Source organism: Antechinus flavipes, chromosome 1, assembly GCF_016432865.1.
Source record: "Antechinus flavipes isolate AdamAnt ecotype Samford, QLD, Australia chromosome 1, AdamAnt_v2, whole genome shotgun sequence".
Lineage (NCBI taxonomy): Eukaryota > Metazoa > Chordata > Mammalia > Dasyuromorphia > Dasyuridae > Antechinus > Antechinus flavipes.
In genome coordinates this window covers 456781648-456802240 of record NC_067398.1, presented here as the reverse complement: position 1 = coordinate 456802240, position 20593 = coordinate 456781648, and the positions used below count along the sequence as shown (strand labels likewise).

The 20593-nt window shown below is 31.1% G+C and overlaps 1 protein-coding gene across 4 annotated transcripts in view; it reads right to left on the bottom strand.

The window, feature by feature from the left end:
* The window catches only part of PDE7A (phosphodiesterase 7A), a 131842-nt gene that overhangs the window by 14698 nt on the left and 96551 nt on the right, over positions 1-20593 (bottom strand). For all 4 annotated transcript variants that reach the window (XM_051970107.1, XM_051970109.1, XM_051970108.1 and 1 more), the window contains 8 exons: positions 15837-15988; positions 14623-14686; positions 10922-11017; positions 9660-9760; positions 7079-7210; positions 6767-6858; positions 3776-3920; positions 49-145 (listed from right to left, as the gene is read on the bottom strand). In XM_051970107.1, coding sequence (XP_051826067.1) covers positions 49-145; positions 3776-3920; positions 6767-6858; positions 7079-7210; positions 9660-9760; positions 10922-11017; positions 14623-14686; positions 15837-15988 — 879 coding nt within the window. The remainder of the gene's footprint in view (positions 1-48; positions 146-3775; positions 3921-6766; positions 6859-7078; positions 7211-9659; positions 9761-10921; positions 11018-14622; positions 14687-15836; positions 15989-20593) is intronic.

The following is a 20593-nucleotide window of genomic DNA, read 5'->3' as shown; positions in this document are numbered from 1 at the left end:
ATTTTACATTCTGTGAGTAACTGACTCCATAGTCTTCTCATTTGATACCTTGATGGAAGAATTCTTCTGTAACTTTTTCACTCCACTGCTTGCTTAGTTCCCAGGTCCGACACGGGTTGCATATATCAGCACACTTCAAAGCCATCTAGACATTAACAACAATTATTACAGTCATTACATACAAAAATAAAATACTTTCATTTTTATTGTAGAGCATCAAATGTTCCCATTAATTTCTCCACTGCTAAAATTAAACTATGAAAAATTATTTTAAAAATGAAAAATTATCTTTTAGATTTTGAGATAGTGCTAACAATGGTATTGTGTGTGCAGGAAAGTGGGCTAAAATGCAACAGGATTTCTAATAAACATTACTTGAGACTGAATCAGTCTTTGCAAAGTTTTTGTAATTTTACAGGTTGCCCTTCTGGAGCTGCTCAACTTCACCATGCTTCTGCTCATATAAAACTTTCTAAGTTTCTTAAAAAATGTATCATCATTTCCTTTAATACAATAATGTTCCATCAAATTCATATTCTATAATTTGTTCAGCAAGTATACAACTTACTGTATTCTTTGAAGAAAGAGTTGCCATAAGAATTTTTGCATAAAACTCTTCTTTTCTAGACCTGTTCATGGTACACTGGTTCCAAGGGCTACAGTGTAATGACTTTGGTGGCAGAGTAGCAGATTGCTTTCTAAAGTGACTAGATCAATTCACAGTTCTACCAAGAGTGCATTAATGCATTTATTTTCCCTCAGCTTTTTTCAACAGTAGTCACTTTTCTTTTTGGTCATACTTGTCCTATAGATAGATATAAGATTTGTTTTAATGTGCATTTCTCTAATTATTAATGATTTGGAGAAAGTTTTCACACAGCTATCAATAGCTTAGATTTCTTCATTGGAATATTGGCCATCCTTATTTTGTCTTACCATAGTGAAGTTGGGGAATAGCTTTTTATTCTTATAAGTTTGAATAAATTACTTAAAATTCTTGAAAATGAGATCCTTCTCAAAGCAAGCTACACAAAAATGCACCCCCTGTTAACTGTTTCCCTTGTAATTTTGTTGCATATGTTTTCTTTATGTAAAAAGTTCTACATTTTATGTATTCTAAATGGACAATTTATACTTCTTGTGATCCTCTAAGCTATTTATTAGCTTTCCTTCTATCTGTAAATCCCAAAAGTATTTTCTTCCTTGCTCCTTTAATTTGGCTATGATGTCACCCATTATATTTAAGTTATGCATGCCTCAACTTTGAGTTTATCTTAATATTGGGGGTAAGAGGTAGTTCTATACCTAGTTTCAGTTAGATTCCTTTCCAGTTTTCCTTGCAGTTTTTGTCAAAGAGCCCCCTTATTCCTCAATAGTTAGGGACTTTGAAATTATTAAACACTGAGCTAAAAGTTTGTTTATCTGAGCTATTGTGTACCAAATCTTTTTCAGTGATTGCCTTCTTTAATCATTATCATATTTTCATGAAGTTCTATAGTATAATTTGAGATATGGTATTACTAGAAACTCTTCCTCTCCTCACCCCCACTTTTTTATGATTTCCCTTTAAATCTTGCTACTCCAGATGAATTCAATATTTATTTATTTATTTGTTTGGTTGGGTTTTTTTTGCTGAGATGATTGGGGTTAAGTGACTTACCCAGGGACACAAAGCCAGAAAGTGTTAAGTGTCTGAGACCAGATTTGAACTCAGATCCTCCTGACTTTAGGGCTAGTGCTCTATCCACTGCACCACTTAGCTACCCCCTCCCGATGAATTTAAAAAAAAATTTTTTTTTCCCTAGCTCTATAAACTGGTAGTGTGATAACTAAACAAAGCAATTAATTTAGTTGACAATGTCATTTTTATTACTGGCTTGCACAAGAACAATTTTTGTTCAATTATTTAGTTCTGTCTTTATTTCTGTAAAGATTTTGTAGTGTTATTCATATAGTTCCTATGCATATCTTACTTTATTTTGAATACAAATCTCCCTTTTGATTCTTCCTGCTACTTTTCATTTCTAACACAGAGAAGTTCTGTTGAATTATGTAGATTTATTTTATATCCTGAATCTTTGCTAATATTTTAGTTCAATTTAAAAAAAAATGACTGTGTACAATTCTTGAAATAAACCATCATTATCTTAAAAAATTCAAAAGTCTGCATCATCTTTGCCTATGCTTATTTCCTTAATTTTTTTTCTTCTTAGTATAGCTAGAATTTTCATTCCCATGTTAAAATAGCAAATAGTTAAAATAATGGTGATGATGGACATCATTACTTTAATCCTGTTCTTACTGGAAATACCTCCTTTCATATGTGGATGTTTTACAGAGACATAAACACACAGACACCATGTCAAGTTTTTGTTTAATACTACTATGTTGAGGAAAAATACATTTAATCCTACGTTTTTTAGTGTTTGCAACAGAAATATTAGATTTTAACAAAAGCCTTTTCTACATCTATTGATATAATCATAGTTTTAAATTATTAGTATGATCCATTATTGTTTACAGTTTTTCTTATACTGAACCAAATCTTTATCTGTAGTATAAATCCAACCAGTTTATAAAGTATACTCTTAATCAAATGAGAGAATAAAGGTGCCTAAAACATAAGTCAGCTAATATTATTATCACTTATTTGTTAATATGGTATATTTACCATTTCTGTATCAAAATTAGATATACTGGTCTACATATGCTTTTTTTCTCTCTCAGTTTTATCTATCTGTGGTTTAGATATGAACACCCTAATAGTGTTATTGGTGGAGTTCTTTTACTGTTTTTGCAAACAGTTTATGTAATAATGAGTACAAAATTCATTTCAAAGTCTATCTGATTTTGACCTTTTTTTTTTTAAAGGATATTTTATATTCTTTTTTTTTTCCGTTTATGATTTTTTTTTCCCTAAGCGAGTTAAGCAATCAATTCATTTACTGATTATTATAGGTATTGATATCTTTGTAAATAGTCATCCATTTTATCTAAGCTATTGGTTTTGTTAGCATATGATTGGGTAATATAGGTTCTGATAGTTTCCTTTGATTAATGCAGATTCTACTTTCTTATTTTTATAAGACAAATGTGGTCTCACTATTTGATTATTTGTGCCAGTTTAGCGAATTCTTAATTTATTTCATTCATTAAATAATTCCTATTTTTATTTTATTAACTTAACTTTTTGCTTTCAATTTGGTAAGCTCTTTGATTCTCAGCAGTTCTAATTTGTTTCTTTTTCTTTTTTGTTGTTGAATACCTAATTGACTTTTTTGCTAATTAAAACAATTTAGACAAACTTTTTTGATAATAAAGAATAAATGTTTTAAAAGTATGGATTAAGTAGAGTTGACAACTAAAAAGTATCAGATTGACTCTTTTTTCACATCTATGTGCAAGGTAATTTCATTAAAACATTAGTAATCAAATGCTAACAGTTCTCCTTTTCAAAAACATCATTATAATATTACATGTAGTTTTCTGCTAGTTATACAATGAGTAGTATATGCAGATTTTAAATAAAAAGAATACATAATCACCTGTCTTTAAAGGAATATCTTAAAAACAGAACTACTAACTTCACATATTATGAAGTGATACTACAAAGATATTGCCTGCTACTAACTTATAAACATTAAACAAACTCAGAGTATTGTCTCAGAATTTATACATAATTAGAATACTACTCTAAAGTAGTATATTTTTATTCTGATATCTATCCATATGTCTGTCATATATTAGAAATACAAGTTTTTTGAATCAGTGTCACCTGTAAAATGAAATGTCGATGACTGGCATCTTCTAAACATAAATCTCCTTTGTCCAAATGGGATCTAAACAATGACAGATATTCATTCTGTCGACTAATGTCCGTTGCTAGAATCAAAGCACCTATCTGGTTTTCCATCTGTTGCCTGGAATTATAAAAAAACACCAAATACATATTTACATAGAGTACAAAAACCATAAACATTTCTCAATTTTTCTTCAAAGTTTTCACCTAGCTAAGTGAATAAAACCAAGAGAACATCATATATAGCAACAAGATTATGTGATGATCAACAGTGATGGGACTTGGTTCTTTTCAACAAAAAGGTGATTCAGGCCAATTCCAATAGATTTGTGATGGAGAGAGCCATTGACACCCAAAGAGAGGAGTATAGGTCCTGAATGTGTACCACAACATGGTATTTTCACCTTTGCTGTTGTTCACTTGTTTTTTTTCCTCTCATTTTTTTCCCCTTTTGGATCTGATTTTTCTTGTGCAGCAGGATAAATGTGGAAATATGTATAGAAGAATTGCACATGTTTAACCTATATTGAGAATTGCTTACTGTCTAGGAGAGGGGAAAGAGGGAAAGAGAGGCAAAAAATTCAGAACACAAGTTTTTGCAGCAAGGATGAATGTTAAAAATTATCTTTGCATGTATTTTGAAAAATAAACTATTATTATAAAAGTTTTTATCTATAAAATATCCAAATTTCCAATAAACGGATTATCACAGGATGAACATATCTATTTACATCATCTTGTGATTTATTCTAGTCAAAATAACTTATTTAAATAACCAAAGCTAATTCTATGATGGTTTACAGAGAAGTAGCATATCCAAATACTCTAATGACAACACTTAGCACATTGTCAGAACTAAGATTAAATTTTCTACTTTGGTAAGCTTTTGGAAAATTTAAATGAACAATTATCCAATATGTTATAGAGGGAATTATTCAGATGTGAACTGAACTAAGGTGGCCACTAAAGTTCAACTCTGAAATTCTATGGGCTAAGATGGATCATTAAAATTAATTGCAATTTAAATGACTTTTAGGATGTTAAATATTGAAGTCATTACATACACTATTTTGGTTCTAACTTATAAGGTTCTGAGAATATATCTAGTCCAATCTCCACATTCTACAGGACAGGAAATTAAGGCCCAGGGAGATTAACTTATTTGCCTCTGGTTACTCGTATAGTGCCCACAAAATGAAATTTGAACCCAATTCCTCTTATTTTAGAGCCATGCTTTTCCCATTATACAAGGATGCCTTTGGTTCATACACAGCTTCTAATTGTTAGTCAATAAACTTTTTTTCACCCATGTCCAAAACTGCTTTATCTTATTCTATACTGGGTCCTTCATTTGTCCATCAAGAAGGTGGAAAGCATGTTTCACCATTACTCCTATGAAATCCTGGTTGATCATTGAACTGTTTAGAGCACAACGATACAGCATCATATTTATATATCATAAGTTGTTATTCTATTACCTAATTTATGGGGACTCTTTCATATTCCCATTCTTTGTCACCTCTAAAAACAAGCCAATTTGATGTTATAAATTATACAGCTCCCAAATAACTTCTATCATTTCCCTTTTATTTTGATGTGTTATATACCTTGACATGTCTTTTTGAAAGCAAATGAAATATCTACAGTGCAAAAACTTTTTTTTTTTTTTGGTTTTATAATAACCTTTGGTTTTTTATTGACAGAATCCATGTCAGGGTAATTTTTTTTTACAACATTATCCCTTGCACTCGCTTCTGTTCCGATTTTTCCTCTCTCTCCCTCCACCCTCTCCCCTAGATGGCAAGCAGTCCTATATATGTTAAACATGTTGCAGTATATCCTAGATAAAATATATGTTTGCAGAACCAAACAGTTCTCTTGTTGCCCAGGGAGAATTGGATTCAGAAGGTAAAAATAACCCGGGAAGAAAAACAAAAATGCAAATAGTTCACATTCATTTCCCAGTGTTCTTTTTTTGGATGTAGCTGCTTCTGTCCATCATTTATCAATTGAAACTGAGTTAGGTCTCTTTGTCAAAGAAATCCACTTCCATCAGAATACATCCTCATATAATATCATTGTTGAAGTGTATAATGATCTCCTGGTTCTGCTCATTTCACTTAGCATCAGTTCATGTAAATCTCTCCAAGCCTCTCTGTATTCATCTTGCTGGTCATTTCTTACAGAACAATAATATTCCATAACATGCATATACCACAATTTACCCAACCATTCTCCAATTGATGGGCATCTATTCAATTTCCAGTTTCTAGCCACTACAAACAGGGCTAGTGTAAAAACTTGAGATAATATTTTGGATACTGTATGTAAAAATTTTTAAACAGTGAATTTTGAGGATATTAAAAACCAGTGGATTTTGTAGATTAGTACTTTCTCTACCTATTTTTTCTTTCCTTTTCTATTTGTTTGAATTCAGGTTTAAAGAGAAGCCAATTTAACATCTACTTGAGAAAATCATGGTGATACAATCTTAATATATGATTCATTCTCTTGCCTGCTTGGACTGGAGTTGTAAACTAATCTACTGGAATGGATTCCTATACAATAAGTTTTTGATAAAATTTTTAGGTTAATTTAAAAACTAGTATAAATATCTTCTAAAAACAAAAGAAATACTGGAAATGAGAAATGTCACATCTACAGAAGTTTACATGAGAACCTTATAAATCAGAACCAAAATAGTATATATAATGACTATAATAATTTACAAATTTACAATATATAACAAATGTATACTTAATATATATTGTTTGGAGATATAGATGTATAGATTTTTTTCTTTTCCAATTTACTTACTATTAAAACAAAAACAAAATTTTGTTAAATGGCAATGTGTTGGGTAATGGAAAAATACTAATTTCAAAACATTTTGGTCAAATTATTTTCTATGGTTCATAATAAAATTAATTTAAGGTTAAAGAAGTGAATTACATCTATCCAACATACCTGTTTTCTAATGGCATATGGGCAAATAAACCAGATTCTCTCAATAACCCCACTGCTGATCTCCAATGATGATTTTCTAATACTGAGGTATTCTAAAAATAAAAGCAAAGCATTAATTTAACTTATTATTATTATATATTATATTACAATAGATATGTTAATATATTTTCATGATTGTTTCTAAACATAAAGAATGCTTATCAAACTGCTTAAAAACTTCATTCCAAGAGAATGTCTACTCTTTGTTTTCATGCAAAATATGTGATATTCTGGGTTTACTTAAGTTTTATTTTATGTTATAATTGTACTTACCTTGTACAAAGTTGCTAAGTAATGATTTGTTTTAATAAGGAAAGGCTGATTAACACCTGGGTGATCAAGATCATGTGTGGCAGCTGCAATTAAACTCAGTAGGATGTCCCAAGGAGTTACAGAGTTGGCAAGCTATAATTTAATAAAATGGATTATTAATCACCTGAATACACCTGAGAATTCTGTACTGTTACTACCACTATATTAGTCAAAATGGATATAATATCACTTTTATTTTAGTGACATTCTCAAAGTGATGTTCTGTAAGTTAATTAAAATTATTACATTTATTTTTTATAAACCTAATTAAAAGATCTATAAGCTTTTTCATTTCATTATTCATTTCATCACCCAGAAATCTCTCCTCTTGTCTTCCAGACCATTCTTCACTCAAATTGTCAAATTGATTTTAAAATGCAGGTCTAATCATGTCATTTCTCCTATGCAATAAATTATAGTAGCCCTTAATAACCTTGAGGATCAAATATAAAATCCTCTGTCTTTCATAAGCTGGACCCTTCCTACTTTTCGAATCTTCTTACAGTTCATTCCCCCTAGCATAATCCCTTCCTTAGACGTGACATTCTAGTTTGATTCTGAGCTTTTCCTCTGAATCCATGCCTGGAATTCTCCCCCTCACAGTTTCTGTCTCTCTGCTTTCTTGGCTTCCTTCAAGACCTACCTAAGATACTATCTTCTATTAAAAAAACTTTCCTTTGTTAAATTACCTCTAATTTATTCTGTATGTATCTTGTTTCTACATACTGTTTGCATTTGTCTCCTTCTCCATTCCCCCTACCTATTTGTCATTAGACTCTAAGCTCCTTGAGACCAGAGGCTGTTTTTTGTCTTTTCTTAGCACACTGCCTGACACATAGTAAGAATTTAACAAGTGCTTATTAATTGTTCATTAATTCTGGACTTGCCCACTAACATTTCTGATAATTTTCCTCTTGGGATTTCTTTCAGGAAATAATTGGTGAATTCTTATACTTTTCACTCTGCCCATTGGTTCTAATAGTTCTGAACAGTTTTTGCTCATAATGTATTTCATAACATATTTTCTAATCCAAAGAGTATAATGATTCTTAAGTCAACTTTTCTTGATCTGTTTTTTGATAGCTAACAGCTTACATTTTATTCCTTTTTTCAATCTTATGATTCTATTAGACTGATTCACAGTCTTCGTACAGGTTTCTGGGTCATGTGAGCAATAAGAGAGAGAGAGAGAGAGTAGAGACATTTTCTTTGATCTTCACAATGTTTCAAACCGCTCCAAAACAGAAATTATGCATTATATAAAACAAAAAAATTAGATTAAAAAATTATGCATTAGGATAAGTTGTCTCCATTGTCTAGAAACATCAGAAATTTAAAAAATATGTATTTTTAAAAAGCCATAAACTCACAACTACTTTGAGCTTACTTATTAAATTTAGGTTAAAAATAGTTTTTTTTTTTGAGTCAAGGAGAATATTGGGTCAATAAAACAACTCTTTATTTTCCCCAAAGTTATTGCAGCCTCTTCTTTTCCTCCTGTTCACTTCTTGGCCCAGCACATCATTCATCAGCTACATCATACCAATGGGTACTGACATGCTAATGGTTTGTCAGCTTTCTCCCAAATTCCTCAAGTTTTTCTCATTCCAAGAAAAAAAATATTATTGTTGTATTTGTTCTTTATTTATTCAACATTTATGAAGCACACATTTAATGTAGAATACTTCACTATATATTACTAATTCTGTTAGAAGATAGATACAAAGATGAAATACATATTCGGTTAACTAGCTTTAAAAAAAGTGCATATACAGGGGCAGAATGCTAGGTGAGGTCCAAAAAAGGAAAAATCATTTCTGTATGGAAAAAATAAATGAAATTTATGGAGGAGTAGGCATTTGAGATAGGCTTTAAAGGATGAGTCACCCATTTCTCCTCTAGGTCACCCAAGTCTATTTTGGATGTCTCATTGTGGAATGGGTGCTCTTGTTTTTTGAAGGCAATGCAACAAAGTACAATTCAATTTCAAACTAGTACAGAACCTAAGATGATATACATTTTTGTCATCTTTTTTTTTTTTTTTTTGCTGGATACATTTCTCATACTGGCCAAAAGTGATAGTATTTTTTTGCATTACTAAGATTAATCTGGCAACAGTATTAAGGATGAATTACACAGGGAAGTAAACAGAGGTGGGAAAAGCAGCTTGGAGACTAGGTGAAAACTAAAATACCCAGGCGAATAAAAAGAAAATAAGAGAAATAATCAAGGGAATTATTGGTAATGAAACAGTGACCATTATCTATCATTAACTTCAAGACCCAACTTTGTTGGCAGATCTAATCCAATCATTTCCCAATCTTAAAACCTAGGTTCTTCTATCATGCTACTCAGAATTCTTTATTAGTCTAGATCCTAATTTTACATAGGAAGTTACTAACTTTTGATTTAAGACATCAAAAGAAACATGGAGCATTTGAAAGTGAATATTCAAACATACAAATTATATTTTCTTCTTTTAATAGTATGTGAAATCAATGTCAACATCTTACCTTCAGTTCTTTTAAATAAGACATCTTACCTTCGGTTCTTTTAAATAACAGTGCATGGCCTGAGTCACATCAGCAGCATGAACTGCATTGTGATAAGGATTTTGACTGTGATAATCTTCTTGAATCATAACTAAAGAAAATAATATGAATTTAATTATAATGGAGAAATAAATTAACCTATGATAATAAATGCAGATTATCTGTTAATATACATTTCAAGTAATCACATAAAATAATAATATTATTAATAATAATATTATTTTTATTTTAATAAATAAAAATGGGGGAAAGAGCTGGATTTAGAATCACTAGATCTAAGTCCAAATCCTAGCTTTGCTACTTACTGCTTTTCTATGACTTAGGGCAAGTTATTTAATTTGTCACTTCATTTCTTCATCTCTAAAATAAAATCAGACTAGAGGATCTCTTTAGTACCTTTCAACTTTTAAGTCTATGGTTCTGTATACAAATGATATGAAATATATTCAATAATAATAAAAATAATAATAAATGATTTCTAAGCCTGCAGTTTATAGTACTGTCAACATTTTCTGTTTTGATTAAGATTCAATGCCCTGACTACAAGTTGAAGTGTCTGTCAAAAGTATTTTAAGAAATTTCTTAGCTATTTTCTTCTATTTAAACAAAGTTTTAATCATTCCCCTCCCATCCAATGAACAAAGATACATAATGTATATTACCCATTAGTTAGAAAAGATGATTCCTTATTTGGGATATATTTTGAAAAGTTAAGTTAATAAATAAATATTGCATGTGAATATTTAATTACATGTATATTTAAACTTAGGTTTCTATTACATCCAGGGGGTGTCAGAACCAGCTTATACCTAACTGTGAGAAAATATCATTTCAAAATGAGCATATATACCTTGGAAATTAGCAAATGCTATAAATCAAGGCTTGTTGTTTTCTTAATTGTCTTGATTTTTTAAAAAGTGATGGAGAAAATGCTAAAAATACAGATGAAACAAGTGTTTCTGCATTTTATGAGATCTGGTCACAAAAATTAACCAGCAAATACTCGGATTAGAGCAAATCCTAAAGTGCTTTCTGTCTCTATTTTATTGTTTACTTAATTAGTTAAAGCAATCAAGTAAGAAAAGAGCACAGCGTGAGCTATTACAGTGTACACTCTTCTTATAGTCTCTTAGAGAAGAAAAAACAGAAAAGAAATTTTTACATTTTGGGGGAGTAAGATACAACATGAAAATTTAAGCAAATTTTTTTATGTACTAGGTTACCTACCATGACATTAGCTAGAATTCCTTACCTAAAAACCTCCGAAGTTTCATCATATCTAAGTGGAAGTATTCAATTAGTCCATGAAGATTAAATAAGTGAAAGGTTAAGCTCACTAGACTGTTTCCTAAAAAGAAAAAGGGAAATATGTTATGCCAGAGAATAATCAACAGAGAAATTTTTATTGCATTTTCACCAGGAAGTGTATTTGGCATTTTTAAGTATTGGGGGAAATATAATAATGCATAAGACATGTTTCCTGCTGCCAGTGAGTATTTTGTCAAAGAAGATGATAATTATATTAGCATACTATTCATTGATATGAGATCGTTCTTTTCAAAATTGTTTTATAAGGATGATTTTTGTTGTTCACAATTCATAGCACTTATTCACCTTTTAAAATAAGTTGGTAAAATACAAATCGTCATTTTTTAAAAAAGTGTAACCCAAAAGAAATCATTTTTACATAGAATGTTAATAACATTTCATTTTTAGAATGTGACTTGGTAAAATTGAAGTTGAAAGTCACCATAAGGTGGCACATTGTATTTAATAATATCTGTACATATAGAGTAGTCTTTAAATGTAGTGAGAAACATTAATATTATAGATATGCCAAATACATTTCCAGAAGTAGAAAATTAAAGAAAACTTTCCAGAATGGGGGGAAAGAGACAACACCATAAAGTCAAAAGATAAAGTGTTTTGTGGGTTGAATATCAAATAGATCAGTATAGCTTGTGTGTGTGTGTGTGTGTGTGTGTGTGTGTGTGTGTGTGGGAGAGAGAAACAGAGAGAGAGAAAGAGAAAGTGAATTATAAGAAGAGGAAGGGACCAGGTTGTGAAGAGCTTTAGATGTCAAACTGAGAAATTTATATTTATCCTGGAAACAAACAGAAAGCCACTGAAATTTACTAAGAAGTGAAGGAGAGGCATATGGACAGTCCTAAATTTTTAGAAAATCACTTGACAGTCGAATACAGAATGGATTATTTGAAGTAGGGAAAGATTTGAAGCAGGGCAACCAATCAGAAAGCTATTGCAATAATCCAGATGAAAGATATGGAGGACATGTACTAAAGAGGTAGCTATATAAGTGGAGAAAGAGGGACATATCCAAGAAATTTTTAAAGGGAGAAATAAAATTTGACAACAGACTGGATATGGAGGATTAGAGAGAATAGGGAATCCAGGACAATACTGTGGTTGCAAACTTGGATAAGAGGATGGTGGTATCCTCAAAAGTAATAGCAAAGTTTGGAAAGACAGAAAAGTTTGAAGGAAAAGATAATGATTTCTATTTTAGATATGCTGAGTTTGAGACTCCACTTAGGGAACATCTAGTTTGAGATGTCTAAAAAGAAATTGACAAAAACTAATACTTTCAAAAACCTGATTAAGTATCACAATTTATTAAACAAATAATGATAATTTGGAAAAAATAAAACTATGTCAGTCTAGAAAATACTTGTAAAATGGTAAACTATTGTGATCCATGTTTCTTTCACATTTCACCTGAAGTATCTAATCTGTCTCAGGAAAGTTAGTAATTATTTTTATAATATTCCATAAATGGTAAATATCTTCTTATTCCTAGATTATTCATGTAGTATTATTACTACACAGTGATGCCCAATCATTTCTTTCGCAAGAATGTAATCTATTGATTTCCTATGGCTGAGGGAATATGGGCTCAGAAGCCTATGGTCTACTTTCATAGAAAAATATCCCCATCTTCTGGAGATCAGGAAAATTGCACATAAAAATGGAACAAAGGAGAAAATTTATAGCTATCTAATAAAGCCTGGAACACAAATTAAACCAGAGGGCTTTTGTTCACAATATGTTTCTTTCACTGTTCCAAAATACAAAATGACAATTATAATAATAGTGAATGAGAAAAATTACTCAGATCAATTCTCTGATCATATAAATTTTGATGATCTATCCAATGACGAAGATTATAATGAATTTATACTGGCTAATCTTGTGCTACTCTGGAAAATCAGTACTTTTTATATTCAATTTATAAAATTTTCAGGCTGCAATAAACTTTATTTTTAATCACCAAAAACTACTGAAATATTGCCCAATAGTTACTAAATCTAGGTATATATTATACACAAAATTGGTAAACAAATCATTTTTTGATTAGTTGTATCATTAAGAATTCCACTTATGTAATAAATTTCAACTTGGTCAGTAGCATTGCTTAGCACAGTATTCAAACACACAAATATGTGCTAGGTATAATTAATTACATGATAGGTATAGGGGGAAAGGCTGGATTTAGAATCAGTAGATCTAAGTCCAAATCCTAGCTTTGCTACTTACTACTTTTCTGTGACTTAGGGCAAGTTATTTAATTTGTCATTTCATTTCTTCATTTCTAAAATAAAGTCAGACTAGAGTATCTCTTTAGTACCTTTCAACTTTTAAGTCTATGGTTCGTATACAAATGATAAAAAACATATTCAATGTTCATAGATCAATTAGCTACCTACATTATGAAAGACAATATGGCGAAGTGGACAGAATGTCAATCTAGGAATGAGAAAGATGTAGATTTAAATGAGAGCAACTCTTAAATGTTTCATAAGCATAAAATTGGCAGAGTTTAATTTAAAAAAAAAAAAAAGGAAAATGACAAGTATTGAAAGAGCTGTAGGAAAATAAGCACTTTTTAGATGGAACTGTGAGTTGGTAAAGACATTCTGGAAACTGATTTGGAACTATGTCCAGAAAGTTCATGAATTCGCCTCCCTTTTGACCCAGCCATACCACTTACTACCTGACATGACTTTAGCCAAATTGCTTCACTTCTATATATCTATTTCCTTATCTCTATAAATGAAGGGCTTGAATTAGATGACCATTAAGATTTCCCGCAGCTCTAGATCTATGAGCCTCTAATCACAATAAACTACAGAAAACATCATTTCTCTAAAGTCATGGGTTGATTAGCTTCCACTGGGTATTATATTTCCTACTAGCAATATTTATTTTCCTTCCAAAAGAAGTGATAGAACTCACTCCTAAAAGGCACAGAGCTTAGCACAATATGGTAGAAAAGTACTGAACTAGAGGTAAAGAGGCCTGAGTTTGAGCCTTGGTTTAAATAGGTACTGGCTACAATTTAATTCCTCAGAAACTTTAGATTCTTCACATAAAAAAAAAAAAAAAGAAGCAAATACTAATTATACTACATACCTCATTGAGTGATTGTGACAAAAACCTTTTATAAATCATTAAGTGCCATAGTAACATAAGCTGCTGATAACTGAGTTGATTTGCTACCAATTAAGTTTTGTTGGTCATTCATTTCAGTTGTGTTTGGCTCTTCATGCCCATAACTGAAGTTTTCTTGGCAAAGATACTAGAATGGTTTGCTATTTTCTTCTCTGGTTCATTTTACAGTTGAGGAAACTGAGGAAAACTAAGTTAAGTGACTTGCTTGGATCACCTCAAGGTAACATAATAGATAAATCATCAGACATGGAGTCAGGAGGGCTCAACTTTCTGAGTTCAAATCTGGCCCCAAATATTTACTAGCTAGGTGAGCTTGAGGAAGAAAAAGATTTTGGGAGTGATTGATCTTATAGGAATCTTTATTAAGCATTTCCTTCAGACTTTCATTATTCTACAGTCTTTCTTTATTTCCCCCCTCATTTCTCTAACACAGACGACTTTTTCTTCGATAGAGCAGATTAGAACAGAATATTCCTTACTTACCATTAGTTAATCTATCAAAGAGAAAGATATCAAAATTCCAATTGCCAACTTTTTCCAACATACACTGAAATAAAATAAGAATGTTTTGAGTATTAACATAATTTCAATCAACATTTTCTGTGATCTGTGGTTACATCAAAAAGAAAAAATCAATAGAAATAGAAATTGATTTACTCATATTGTGAAGGAACATTTTATCAAATGATATATTTGTTCAAAGACCAATCTACTTGACTCAGAAAAAAATAAAATTAAGTGATTTGAAAAACAAATCATTTTATGTTACTCTATTAGTTTGGGGTGGGAAGGGAAAATGACAGGAGAAAAGCAAGAAGATGTTTCATTTTTCTTACTTTCTTAATACTCTTCAGAATTCTGTATAAGTATAATTTAAGGTCATCAACTATTGTGATCAAAGATTTTGCAAATTACAAAGTGTTAAAATGTTATTATGAAGACCTTTATTTGAGATAGAGTTAAGTTAATATGGATTATATTTTGGGTATTAAAAATTGCCTCCCTAAAAACAAAATTAAATGGTTTTTATATTAATTGAAGATTCTCATTTCTACAGGGATGTGGTTAAAACTATTCTCAACAAGTTAGCCATATCTGTATGGATATTAAAAATAGGTTGTACTGTAAGGTCTAGGTTGAAATAACAATTTGCCACCAACTACCTGGATGAGATTAAGCAAATAAGGTTTTTAAATCTCAGTTTTCTCATTTGTAAAACGAGATGGCTGGACAAAAATGTTTCTAAGGTAACTCTTAGCTCTAAAATCTTGTGAAATAACACTTGTCAATTCTAGAAATAGATGGCTCTTAGTCATCAATTACCCATGTTACAAATTGAGTAAATCTCTCTCAGATTTAGTTTCTTTATCTATAAAGTTACGGTTGAAACAATTTCAATGTTTTTGTTTCAAATATATCTCTATACTATAAAGATCTAATTTCTTCCTCAACGTTAAATCAAAATGAGAAAGTTTACTTTCTTTCATTACTGTACAAAATCATGCTTTGCAACTTTCAATTTCAAAAGGAGTCATTCAAAAGAGCATACAAAAAGTTAACTCAAAAATGTATATTAAACACTGGATTAAATCTCTACAAATTATGCTAACATATACGTGTGTGTGTGTGTGTGTGTGTGAAATTCTTTGCTTATGTTTATTCAGAAAACTGAACATTTAAAAATAAAGTATACAAACCTTAGCTTGTCCATTATAGTCGTCATCTAAAATATTTAATGAACTTGAAACAGCAACACCACGGAAAAAATGAGAAGATCGAAGATATCGCTGGAAACTTAATAACCTTCTTATATTCCTGGCCGACACAGACACTTCAATTTCAGATTGTGCTGAAAAATAATAATAAAAAATCAGTACATCAAGTCAAAACTCCCATTCTGTAAAATAACACAATTACCTTTCCTGCCTATTCAATTTACTTCTATAGCAAGTTTTTTAAAAAAAGAACTTATTAATAATTATTAATAATTACTATTATAAGGAAAAAGTCATTAAACAAAATTTTCCACTGAATTGGAATGTTGAAATAGTCTACCTGATTATCACTTAAAAAACATACTGAAACTTAAACAGAAGCCAAACTTTGTGCCTCTCAGACCATCTACCTCTAAGTTGCACTTCATTTGGACTCTTAAGTAGCATATGTACAAAACAGTCAAACCTAGATTTACACTAACTTTCATACTTAGAAAGAAACCAGTTCCCAAGATACATTTGAAACTCTCAAAATTATCCAGTACACTTTTAAAATGTTTTCCTAAAAAAAGAAAGTATTTACTGAGAGGAAAAAAAGGACCTAGTTAATTTAATTATGATTTCTATATAATTCATATAGGGATGGGAAACAAATTTCCTAAAAGTAACTGATTCTACATTGTTTCTGGAAAAGCACATCGAATATTTTACGAATGATAAACATACGTAAATATTTTAAGCTACTAAAATGTAAACCAATATTATAATTTGAAGTTTATTTATTTCCAAAAGAAAAGTAATATATTTAACAATCAACAAATATTTTGCGCCTCCAATAAAAGTTCTTCCAGAAAGAACAAATTTTACTTTCCTTTTCATTAAAAAAAACTTCAATTATATTATAAAAATAGCTTAAGTCACATTCAAAAGGTTTAAATTTAATAATTATGTGATTGATTTGAATACATGCATTATTCTTTCTTAAGTCCTCCTCTTTAAATATTCTTCCTTCTACTTTCTTTCTCAACTGTATTATCCACGATTAAAATTTATAGTCTAAATTCCAAAATACTCATGACGCAAAATGCTATCTATCCACATTCAAAGAAAGAATTGATAAAGCCTAAATGCAGATCAAAGTATACTATTTTCCTTTTCTTCAGTTTCTTCTTTCACAACATTACTAATACTCATGTATAACTTCTATCAGATTGTTTGCCATCTTGGAGAGGGAGAAGAAGAGGAAGGACAGTTGAATTTTGAATTCAAAATTTTATTTAAAAAATTAATGTTAAAAACTATATTTAATTTGAAAGAATAAAATACCATTTATATAAAATTTAGTTTTCCAATGTCACTCAGATTGCCTGAGAGCCATCAATAGTCATGTGGCTGAGGAAAGATAGTTGCTAAATTAAGCAACATTTAATTAGAAAGGTAAAGCTAGTGCTGCTAAAAATCACTTAACATCTGAATGTGTTAGTCAAATTTGTTATTAGCCATGCCCCTATTTTCACATCCCTAAGGATATCTCCAAATAACCTGATTCTAACATTCTGTCATTTGTACTTAAAAGAAAATATTTCCAATCAATTGTCAAATCCTCTCAAATCCACCTTCAACAAATTTCTTGTGTATGTGCCTTTTTATTCTTTGAGACACACCTAGACTATCACAAGAGCCTGTTGGTGGATCTGCCTATCTCAAAAGCTCCAGTCCAATGTCTACACGTGTCCAAGTGATTTTCTTAAAGTTCAGATCTAAGCATGGTGCCTAGGAGCTCCAGAAATGGCAAAACGATGCAATGAATAGAGCACTTAACCTGGAGTTGACTTCAAATCACTAATTGACCCTCACTAATTGTTTGACCAGGGGCCAAATCCTTTCACCTCTCCCAGCTTGTTTCCTTATCAGTCCTCTCTTACCTTATACTTCATCACCTACTATATACAAATCCAGTGACACTGGTCTCTTTGCTGCTCCTCCCAACTCTGAAAATTTTTCAAGGGCTGTTTCCCATGTCAAGATTTTTTTTCCTTTTTCAGCTCGACATGCAGACAAGTCTTTCTTACAGTCCAAGCTAAAATATTACTTTCTACAAGAAGCCTTTTGCAATCCCCTTTAATATTAGTGCCTTTCTTCTATAGAATACCTTATCCTATTTATATATTGTTTGTACATAGTTGTCTACATACCTTCAAATCTATCCTACCCTTACTGAACATAAGCTCCTTGTTCTCTTGGTTGTTCTTTTCTTGTTTTTCTTTTTAAGTACTTGACATTTATGAAGAGTTTAATAAATGTTTATTGACTTGCTTTTTTTTTTTTTTTTTTTTTTTTTTTTTTTTTTGCTGAGGCAATTGGAGTTAAGTAACTTGCCCAGGGTCACATAGCTGGGAAGTATAAGTGTCTGAGGCCAGATTTGAACTCAGATCCTCCTTACTTCAGGGCTGGTGCTCTATCATCCACTACGTCACTTAGCTGCTCTAGCTATTTTAATTTTTAAAGAACTTACGTTTAAAATGTAAAGAAATAACTGTATAAAATAAAATGGAATGCTGTAACTATCTCAGTCTTGGGCTTCTCAACCACTAAACTAGAATAAATTCCCCAAATGGAGTTGCCCAAAGCTTCTTCCCCTACTCTATCTTATCTCAATGAAAAGTAACTATTTCAACTATGAAACTAATTTTATAATCATTAATTTAAAATCATCTGTTTTCCCTATCTCATTAAAAAGAAACAGGTTTTGCCTACTATATTCAGTGTCAAGAACAAAGTGGGTCTGAAATATGCAATTACTAATAAGAAAAGAGTATAGAGTGCTAACAAGATTTTATATGATAGAAACTTGGAATATGCTAAGGACCCACTATGGAAAAAAGAGGTCAATGGAAACCACGAGTGATTAAGAGGAAGAAGGAATAGCTTAGGAAAAATATTAAAGGAAAAATTATCATGAAGTTCATGTGGCTTTTGAAGTCATATTAACTTGAAAATATCAGAAGAAAAAATATAACATTTGTTTAAGTAGGCTGAGCTATGGAGGAAAGGGAGGGAGGAGGTCCAAGGGATTCTGGAAATCAAAGAAAAACATATAACCATTTAAATTTCAACTCTTCTATCTCTGATTCAGTGGATGGCATGCCGGCTATCTGATCAGCTGCCTCTGGCACATACTAGTCATGTCACTGGGCAAGTAATTTAATCCTTCAGTACAGATGAGCTGCTGATTTTTGTCACTGAAGGGTGTTTCCCAATCAAGGAGCCCTCCACTGCAATTTTATTTATATATATATATATGCAATTTTATATATATATATGTATATATATGTTGTCATATATTAACAATGTTCAAATGTGATCATGCTTGACAGATTATAATAACATGAATAGGATGTAGGATGAATGTAAAAGGCAACTAACTGGTACAATGGATAGAGCAATAAACCTGGAGCTGAGAAGATCTGAGTTAAAAATCAGCCTCAGACATTTACTAGTTGTGTGGCCCTGGGCAAGTTATTTAACCTCTGATTACCTCAGTTTCCTCAACTATTCAATGGAAATAATAATAGTACATATCCATTTGAGTTAATCTAAGGATTAAGTGAATTGTAATTTGTAAAGTGCCTAGCATAGTGTCTGGCATATAGTAGGTGCCAAGATGTGGAGTAAAGGTAAATAAAACAGGATGTAACAACAGATTTTATAAGAAAAGTAAGGATGAATCAAGATGATCCTGATATTTTGAGCCTAGGTGACTGTGAAAATGGTGTCTAAGTAAAAAGAAATAATAAAAGAAGGGCCAATTCAGAGGGAATATGATAAATTCAGTTTTGAGTATAGCGAGTCTGAAGTGCCAGCAGTCCGAAAGGTCCAGCTTTACTGGAGTTCAATCAGGAGAGAAATTAGGACTAGAGATCATGATTTTTAGAAGGGGTGTGGCATAGTGGATATAGAGTTGGACTTGGCTGGAATCAGAAAAATTGGGGTTCAAATCCTAAGTCAGATACTGTGTGAATCTAAGCAAGTCACTTAACTTTTCTGAATTTCAAGTTTCCTCATCTGTAAAATGGGGATGATAGCAATTACATAAACCTCATAAGATTCAAATGAGGATCAAATGAAATAATACATGTAAAACACTCTATAAACTTTAAAAGTGCTATATAAATGTTAAGATCATGATTTAATCAACAGAACAAAGTTCAACTGCCAGTTCTGACATTTACTAGCTCTATGACTCCAAGAAAGTCTTTAATTTCTCTGTGCCTCAACTTCTTTAATAAATTGACAAGCACTTACTGAGTATCTTACTAAGAAGTAAGGTATAGTGCTAAGAACTGGGGATACAAACACAAAAGTGAAAAACAGTTCCTGCCTTCAAGGTTATAGCAATTGTACATACTGTTTTCCTGGTTCTGGTACTTCACTGCTTTATGCCATTTCATAGAAGCATTCACATGCTTCTCTGCTGACTTAATATCCCATTATTTACCAAGTTGGAGTTGTTTAATTCCAGTATACCCACATACCAAAATTGGTTTATAGCCACCTCTCAATCAATGAGCACTACTTTGTTCCTAGTTCTTTTTTGCCTCAACAACTTTCACTGTGAATATTATTTTAAACACAATTTTATGGCTTTCCAGAATGGCTGGGTCAATGCAATTTCACTCATCGGATTACTATCTTTGCATACTCCAACATCATCTATTCATCTTTTGTCATTTTTGACA